General features: G+C 63.4%; 1 protein-coding gene across 13 annotated transcripts in view; it reads right to left on the reverse strand.

Moving 5' to 3' along the window:
- Positions 1–8,340, reverse strand: part of HR (HR, lysine demethylase and nuclear receptor corepressor) — a 16,931-nt gene extending 8,591 nt beyond the window's left edge. For 2 of the 13 annotated variants that reach the window (XR_002832123.1, XR_002832122.1), the window contains exons 1-6: positions 6,934–7,561; positions 5,071–5,721; positions 3,575–4,346; positions 2,145–2,295; positions 1,883–2,067; positions 307–474 (exon numbers count right to left, since the gene is read on the reverse strand). Coding sequence is in view for 9 of the 13 variants with exons in the window: in XM_023764322.1 (XP_023620090.1) it covers positions 307–474; positions 1,883–2,067; positions 2,145–2,295; positions 3,575–4,346; positions 5,071–5,682 (1,888 nt within the window). In the remaining 4 variants the exon portion in view is untranslated. Of the gene's footprint in view, positions 1–306; positions 475–1,882; positions 2,068–2,144; positions 2,296–3,574; positions 4,347–5,070; positions 5,722–6,933 lie in introns of all 13 variants that reach the window. The other 11 variants (XM_023764326.1, XM_023764323.1, XM_023764325.1 and 8 more) reach the window with 9 other exon arrangements.
- Positions 8,341–9,008: the final 668 nt, after the last annotated feature.

Here is a 9,008-nt window from a genome sequence, read left to right on the forward strand (position 1 = left end):
AATAGAGGCAAAATAGCCACCTCACAGTGTTGTAAGGTTTAAAAAGGTGCAAGCTGAGAAATTGGGAGGCACCGAGTAGGCACTCGACTCCTTTTAAGGGTGGGAAGGACACAGGCATGGCCCTCAGATGGGGGGAGAGGGGAAGGTCTGCTCTACGGGGCACTGGGCAGTAGTGGCTGATGCTGGGGCCGGGGAGGGAGGCTTTCTGGAAGAGAGGCAGCCAAGGAATGGCCACAAACCTTAGAGCAGGCCGTCCGAGGCCCCAGTCCCTGCCCTCCCACCCTCGGCCCCTGGCTCCTTTCCTACCTGCTTTCTCCCTGGCCCTCCCAGCACCCGCCATGCGACCACAGGCCACACACAGCCGGTGGCTGCAGCGGGGGCAACTCCAGTGGGTGTTGAAGAGTCCATGGTGGCAGCGGCTGCAGCAACCTGGAACGCCTGGGTTGTCCTCTGTCCTAGCCGGCCCCTGGCCTGCTGACCATGGGAGAGAATAGGGTCAGAGAGGGCTCACGCACAGGCCCCTTTGGGGGTCCTCATGTGGCAGACCTGCCTGGAGGAGAAGCGGGAGCAGTTTCCAGCAAGGGGCTGCCCCAGAAGGGAAACAGGCCCCTCACAGATGCCCCGCTTACTCGACAGCCCCTGTACAGAACCTCCCCGAAGCCGCACTGTCTCCAGCAAACCCTCCCAGGGATGGTGCAGGCCCCATCTCCCCAGTTCCTGCCCCACGGATTTTCCCATTGGCCCTGAATTACCAACCCACACCACTTCCAACACACTTCTTCACCCGCCCCTCTCCCTCCCTCCCAAGCTGGCTTTCTGCAGGGGACTCAGCACCGAAGAGGACATTTTAAGAGGCCATGCCTTCCCTCACCCAGAGTTTCAGACTAGGCCCCCACTGATAGGTACAAGGACGCCAGTGAGCAAATGTTCACTTATTCATTCAACAAACACCTTGTCCCGTCCCGGGCTAGAGACTGGGATCCAGAGCTAGTCAGGACTTGGCTCTCGCCCTCCCAGTGCTCACATTCCAAGGGGAGATGGGCCCATAAACACGGCAACGATGAAGGCCCCACAGAGTGGTGCTGGGGTGTGAGAATGCGATGGAGGCCGAGGGTGGGGATGGTGGGGGCAGGCTCACAGATGGGCCTGAGTGGTGAGTAAGTTTTCATTCACCAGGTGGGAGGGGAGGAGAGGGCCTTCCAGACAGAAGCAGCAGCAAGTGCCAAGGCCAGAAGGGGTGGACAAGCCGGGAAGGACGCGCAGGCCTGCGGGTGATTCGGGGTGCCGGGAATTCGGGTTCAGGGAGTGGCAGGGGCTGATGAAAGGGGGTAGGGGCTGGACTTTCTGGGGCAAGAGGAAGCTGCTAATGGGCCTCCACCAGAAGTGATGGACCACAGGGGTGTTCTCCCAAACACACTGCTCTCGAGGCGCCATGAAATGATGCAGGAGGGAGAGCCTGGAGGCAGAGGGACTCCACAGCCTCAAACATCAGCCCCAATCCTACCAGCCTCCTAGGGCCCGGGAGCCTCGCCACCCAGGGAGCCTTCCTCATGCGCCACCCGCAGGGAGCTCCCCGCCTTCAAGTGCTCTTACAGACACTTGGCACTCAATCTTGTTTCCCCAACAAGCCCGGAGCTCTTAGACAGTGGGCTGGGCCAGGTTTTATACCTTCCCGACATCCGCCTCCCAGGTCAGAAACTTCAGAAAACACGGTGACTAAGAGCCTTAGCCGGGAATAAGGGCAAGGCGGGCAGGCGTCCTCCTGAACGGGAGGACAGGGCAGTGCTGGTGGGAAGGAGGGGGTCACGCTCGGAGTCCCCATGCCCCTGGTGAAAGCACCAGGCTCTCCTGGGTTCCCCAGTGCCCTGTGGGTGCTGCTCACCTTCCCGCTGTGCCCAGGCCAGGGCCTCCCGCTCCCTCCGCAGCAGGCGGCACAGTCGGTCCCCCAAACCACTCAGAAGGTGTTTGGCGAGGCCCACGCTGGGCCCGGCCTTCGGGCCAGAGCCTCCTCCCTCCTCGGAGCTGGCTGCCGAGTCTTCCTCCTGCTGCTCCCCTCCCAGAGACGATCTGGAGACAGGGCAGAGGAAGGTGAGGAGGGAGCCCCAAGTGGGAGGACGTGGGGACATCCAGGGGCAAGGGCTCACCTGGGCACTTGCTGGGAGTGGCAGGCCAGCCCTCCCACCTCACCCGCTGCCTGGGCACAGCTTTGGCACTGAGCAATGCCTGCCGGGGGAGCTGAGCAAGGTGCATCCTGACGCCCTGGGTCCTGGAGGCCGGCCCTGCCATCTCGGGGTCCTGAGAGGACAATGCAGCTGGTCAGGGGTCTGGGCCTCCCTGGGCTTGTGCGAACCCCAGATCCTGCCTTAGCCCCCAGTGTCCACACGCAGAACCAGCCCAGTCTTTAGGCCCAGGCCCCCGAGGCCTGACTTGGAACCAGTGAGAGTGGACCAGGCAGCTAGAAGCTTCACAAAAAAGGCCGCGAGAGGAGCTTGACGATGCCCTGACATGACTGATGGGACTGAGAGGAGGGTCAGGTGCGTTGAGCCCAAGGCCGGGGCAGCTCAGGTGATGGTCCTGACCCAAGGGCAGGATCCAGCCAGTGTAGACTTTGGATAGCTCCACCGTGAGCTTAGCAGTGCCGCTGGCTGGGTGACAGTGTGAGGAGACAATCCCGACGTGGACGGACGGAGAGCGCCGGAAGGTGAGAAGGCCGGAGAGTTTCAACACAGACCACAGGTGCAGTAACCCAAGAAGGCCAAGAGGTCAACGGCTTCCCAGCCCAGGCGCAGGCCTACGAGAGTGTGGACAGACCCGCACCAGGTGCAGGGAGCCCGGGCACGGCCATTGAGAGAGTCCGCATCCAGGCCCAGCAGTTCAGGAGGCCAAGAACCCGAGGTGATCCCGGGGACCTGAGGCCGGGGCTGCCAGCGCCCGAGTGTTTCTCTGTGAAGGGCACAGCGTGACAGAGGGGTCCAGGATGTGCCCAGAGCATCAACACGGGCAGAGTCCAAACGGAGTTTCCGTGATCCAGCTGGCTAGCAGAATTGTTTGTTCCTGAGGCAGGACAAGGGGTCCCTCGGGAAAGGCAGTCCTCCAGACAGGGATTGTGGCACAGACCATCATGAAGGCGAACATTTATTGGGTGCTAAGTGCCAGTTCTTCAAAGCCTTCTCTGTGAATTATATCATTTAATCTTTGCAGGAGTCTTTATGAGGTAGGTGTCATCTTTATCCCCATTTTATAAATGCAGAAACTGAGGCGCAGAGAGGTGAAGCAGCTAGCTCAAGGTCATGCAGCTACCAGTCAGCAAAGTTTAGACCCAGGCACTCTGACTCCAGAGCCCAAGCTCTGAACCATGTCATTACACGGCCACCAACACACCAGGGCTTGGGAGGAGGCAGACAGAAATAGAAGCCACTTGCGTGAAGGCCCGGGCCTGTAGATGCGGAGGCACTCGCCACAGATGCTGGTCCGACCCACTCATAAAGGACCTCTGACCCCACCTCCTTGCAAAGCTCCCGTCTTGCTGCCCCCTCCCAAGCAGGGCCCACACGGGCCCTCCCCTGCCCCTTACCTCTGCGGTCAGCACGCTGTTCTGCCTCCGCCTTGTTCCCCGGTGATGAGTCCAGGACGTCCTGCCCTGCACTGCCTGGGAAAGGGTCAGGGGGGCGCTTGGCGGCTGGGCTGCCGGCCACTCCCTGGACCTCAGGGCTACTTGCCCTCTTGAGGGTCTGAAGCGGGGCAGCCGGGCTCTCCTCGTCCCCAGGGCAGCCTCCCGGGCACCCGAACTGCTCGGAGTGTCTGGTGAGCCACGTCTTCTTCAGCTTGGTGTGGTGGTTGGGCAGGCAGGCCCTGGGACCGGAGGCCTTGTTTGCTTCCTCGATGGACTCGCCGGACCCCCTGGCGCCCCCCTCCAGGCCCTCCTGGCACTTCCCACAAGGGCCAAGGCCTCCATCTCCAGCAGGTGGGTGGGATGAGTAACAGCCCACCTGGGTGGTGGGAGGCCCAGGAGAGGGGCACCTTGATGTGGTTGATGGCCTCAGCTGGTACCCAAGGCCCCCACCGCCCGGGACAGTCCAGACGTTGCCAAGAGTATGAACAAGGCCTGGGGGACAAGTGGGCCAGGGGGTCCGGGGAACAGTGTCTGGATGCCCCAGGAGAAGTGGGCAGAGATTCTGATGCCTGCCGAGGCCTGTCTCTCCATCCCTCGGGTGGAGCGAAGGGCACTCTGCCTCCCCGCTTCTCTGGAGCGGCCCGCCAGGGGCTAAGCCCAGCAACCCAGGGTCCACCGTTGCCAACGGCTCCTTCGCCAGCCTGAAAATACTCGGATCCTTATGGTAAAAACCCTGAAGAGAGGAGAAAGGATTAAGCTGGTGCTGACTTGGGTTCCCGGTGCTTAAAAAGAAACGAACAAACTGAAGACCAGTAGGTATGTGCCTGTTTGGCCTTACGGGTTGTGAAAACACTAAAGAACTCACATCTCACATACTGGTTAATAGGCACTGCTCCACCTACATGCCACCCCACTGCCCTGGCCACCCCCAGGTCATCCCCTGGGATTTCTCAGGCCTCCCCGCAACCCAGCAACTGAAGGGCTAATGTCTGGCACAGCCAAAGGGCCACCAGGACCGCTCCAGATGATCTGCTGCCCTGTACCATACCGGTTTTAAATAGCCCAGATCTCATCCCTGGGCATGGGGGTTGCCTGTGGGGGAGGTGTCCTAGACACAGGCCTTGGGACTGCCTGCACATCTTCCCAGATAGAGGGCTTTGTCTGCCCCCCTTTCCCGGAACAAGACACACATTCTGAGGCCCCAACTCCCAGGGCCTTGTTCTGAGTGGACAATGGATGAGTCAGTCCCTGAAACGGCCCGAAGGCAGGAAAGGCCTAGTGGGATGGAGGTGCTCAGAAGAGGAACTGCTTGGCCTTGACTTTGTCTGAGCTCACAGGCTCCTCTATTTGGGTGCTGCCTTATTTTTTCATCAGGATGGAAGGGCAGTGTGGTGTGGCCCTGACAGGGCTGCTTGAGGACCACTGAGCTACCTTGCATGGCCTGCTACAACACTCACCTTGCTGCCTAAGCTGAAAGCAGAGGGCACTTTGGGCTGGCCCCCGGAGTACACCCAGGGGTGCGGGGCCAGGGGCCAGTCACATGGACGCTCTGGAGGCAGGCTGGACACTAGGTAGGGTGGTAAGCAGGTGGGCACCCAGAAGGGAGCTCGCTCCAAGATCTTGGTCTCCAGCAGGAAGGGGCAGTGCAAGGGCCGGAAGGCCACAGGGTCACTTTTTGGATGGCCACTGCTATGCTCAGGAATCAGGGGGCCATAGCGAGGCGGGCATGCTGACCCATATAATGCCAGTGGATGGGTGAGCATCGCCTCTTTCCAGCGCAGCCCCTCCTTGCCGCTCAGCCAGCTGGCCTTCCTCTCCCCATTCCGGGGGCCTTCACCCTCCACCAGTGGGAGCGTGTCCTTGGGGCCCTGAGGGAAGCCAGGGGGAAGCCAGGAGTTTGGGGTGCTCAGGACACCCCTCCAGAAGGGAGCAGGCTCTCCCAGGCACAGTGCCCCATGGCGCAGGCCGTCTCGTGGCAGGGCATTCGGCTCTCGTCCCATGATGCCATTCTCAGGGGCAGTCTTCTCCCAGGCTGGGGTGTCCTTCAGGAAGCTGGGCGTACTCTCCATCACTCTCCTGCCCTCATGGGGCTCTCCCAGAGGGGGTCCCTAGGGCATAACCACCAAAATATGAGCTTCTTAGGCACTCTGCCCCAAGCACAGAGTGGGTACCGCCCTGGCAACACCAAGGCGGCTCAAACCAGTAAGGCAAGTGCCAACCCACAGCTGGGATCCATGCTGCCTGCCCACATGCGGCTTGAGGACCTGCCTGGGTGGGATGCAGCCGTGTAAAGGGCCATCCCTACCCCCAAACACCTGGGATTTGACAGCCCTCCGGGGCCAGAGCCCCTCAGTAGAGACCGCTGTGTCTAAGATGACATGCCTCACAGAGCCTGGATCCTCGGCACAGGCCATGGGGAAGGATGGGGACAAGAACCCAGAGGATGAGCTGGGTGGAAATCGCTGTACTGGGGACAAGAGGACTGGCTCTGGGCCCTGCCTCCGCCACCGCTGTGTCACTTTGGGCAAGTCTCGCCACTCCTCTGGACCTCAGGTGCCATTGTATAAAACAGGGTTTGGAGAGTGGCCGTCCCAGAGGCCTCTTCCCAAATTGCAGCCTGTGTTTCTGGGGGTGCTGCTTGCCCACCCCCACCGCTCAGCTCCACCCAGGCTTATAGGGGTGGGACGTGCAGGCTGGGCAGGCTGGAGTCACTGGGGAGAGCCTCCAGGCAGGGCTGGCTGGTACTGCTTCCCACACCTGGGCAGCCGTCTCTGCCTCTTCCCAGTGCTCTACAGTTTCTTGGCTTCCGAATGAGTCCCAGGACGCCTGCTGAGTACGGGGATCTCCACCGTGCCCCCAAGGGAAGGAGTGGGCCAGCACAGGAGAGGAGGATTAGAGACCTCAGCTGGGATGGGTAAAGCTACCCCACTCCAGTTGGCAGTGCCAGAGCCACCAGCGGCCACAGTAACCGTAGCCTGGTGGGGGGAGGGAAGGAGGCGGGGAAAGCGGCTGCACCCCAGACAGAGGCAAAGGAGGGAAAATTGAACGAGCGTGAGAAGGACCAGAATGACAGGTGGCACTAGAGCCACAGTGCTCCCTGTTCGTGGCCCCCTGGGTGAAGCCCCAGGCCGCAGCCAGGACAGAGAGCTCCCGGGTTTTCTGGGGCCACCGCTCCAACGCGGCCAAGCCCCCTCGGGCACCTTAAGGTTCGGATGTGTGGCCCAGACCAGAGGAGCACAGGGCGCTCATTCCTTGTTGCGGCTCGGACCCAGCCAAGTGTCCCCGAAGGCGTGCCCCTGGCGCCGCCTCTCGGCGCTTACCTGGGCTTCACGGGCCAGGTGCGGCTCGGGCGGTGGTCCTCGGGGCCGGCGTCGGACGCTCGCTCCCCATGGGCTGGCTCCGGGGCCTCCCGGCCGGCGGGCGAGGCCTCGCTACCCCGCGCTCCGTGCTCAGCGCTCCGTGCTCAGCGCGCTGGCGCTCTCTCTCCCCCGGGGCAGCGGGAGCGCTCTAGGGCCGCAGGTTGGAGGGGTCGGACTCCGGGATCTGCAGGATGCGGCACACGGCGCGGATCGGCCGCACCAGCTTTTGGGCCGAGGCAGTGGGTTGCGCCATGGGACGCGGAGACTCCGTGCTGCGCCGCGGGGAGGGCCGGGCTGGGGCTAGGGAGCGGTGTCCCCGGAGGGAGAGAGGGAGCCGGGCCGGGGGAACGCGCGCCCCGGGTCGGAGACGGCCGAGTGGGGGAAAGGCCGAGGGGCCGGGGGAGGGGGTCGTGCCTGGAAGGGGGCGCCGATCCTGGAACCCAGACGAGAGCACCAGCGAGGGCGCAAAGCGGGGCAGCGCGGCTAATGGAGGGAGAGCGCAGCGGGGAGCGCAGCAGGACCTCTGATCGCCATCGCCAGACGCGCAACTGAGAGTGAGGAAGCTGCTCCGCCGGTTTCCTCCTCCAGCACCCTGCGGGAAACAGGAGCCCGTGATTCGGCGGCCCCGCCTGGGCCTGCCCCCTCCCGTGCCCCGGGGGCTTCCGCCAACGCCCCGGCGATGCCACCGGCTGCGCATGGGGAGAATGAGCCCTTTGTTCCCCCCTCCCCCCGCGGCACCCGGGCGCCTGCCGAGAGAGGCTCCCCGGGGGCAGCGTGCCAGCTTCCCAGCCGCCCCACCCTCCCGTGGGCCCGGCCCCGGAGCCTGGCAGGCGGGCAGCACCCCCACTATAGGTACCAAGCCCGGGAACTGGAGCAAAGGGCGGGAGGGGCCGGACCAGGCCACTGTGGGGCGGGGTGCCCCCTGGGGTGCTAGGGCAAGCGGCTGCGAGGGGGCAGTGCCAGAGCTGGCAGGGGCAGTCGGGTTCTCACGGGTCAGTGATGGGCACTCTGACCCACGCCAGCCGGCCCTGTGCCTGCTGGACCACGGCTCCCGGCCCTCTCCAGCTCTGGTGCATGGGTACACGCCGCTGGCGGTACACCGCCGCCTCCTCACCTGGCCAAGCTGCTCTTCACCTTCCGACCCAAGCCCCCTCCCACAGCCCAGTGGCACAGTTTCCCGGGTTCTGGGAGGGCCTAGGCTCCAGTCTGCCCCTGCTCTCGGGGCCTCCTCTCACCAAGAGTCTGGGCGGAGGTGGGTCCCGCGCCACCGCCTGCTCCAGCCTCACACTCAGGGGGTCTGCCCCGTCCCTGCTCCTAATGCTTCCAGGCCGAGCACTGGAGAGGAGCCCATGGGAGTGGCTCCTGGGAAGGAACAGAGAGGAGGAGAGGAAATGGGAAAGCAGGGCACCCTCCACCCGAGGAAGCATCCCAGCTCCTCTGCGGGGGTGGTTCCAGAGCACAGACACAAACAGACAGATTCAAACACACACAGACAGATTCAGACACACACAGAAACCCACACGCCCAACGGGCGCTTCCCTTCCCCTCGGGCACCCACCTCCCACCCCGAGATTCCCCTGCTCCCTGTGGAAGCCATCCTCGGCCTGCCTTCACCCAGCCCAGGACAGAGGCAGCAGCACCCCACCCACCCCAGCCCATCAAAGGGACGGCTCCTCCGATGCCCAGCTGGGTCCCAGGTCACACCACCCTGGGAGAGGGGAGCTTTCCTTCCAGGAGACTGGAGGGGAGGCAGGGGGTCCTTTCACCAGCTGGGGGAGGAGGAGGGTCCGGAGGAGAGGAGGCCTGAAGGGGCTGGCCCCAGCAGGACTTGGATCAGGTTGGCTTGGATTCCCTCTGCCCCACGGGGCTCCCCCCCCCCCCCCCCAGGCCAGTGGCTGGGCAAGCTGGTAGGGGTTGTTTACTTGACTGAGTTATTAACACTCCCTTCCTCCCCCAGTCCCCTGAGGGGTGACCAGACCTGAGCGTGCCAGGGCAATGATTGTGGAGGGTCTACTACCACTGCATCTGAGCCCAGC

This window comes from Myotis lucifugus, unplaced genomic scaffold, assembly GCF_000147115.1.
Source record: "Myotis lucifugus unplaced genomic scaffold, Myoluc2.0 scaffold_328, whole genome shotgun sequence".
NCBI classification, from domain to species: Eukaryota; Metazoa; Chordata; class Mammalia; order Chiroptera; family Vespertilionidae; genus Myotis; species Myotis lucifugus.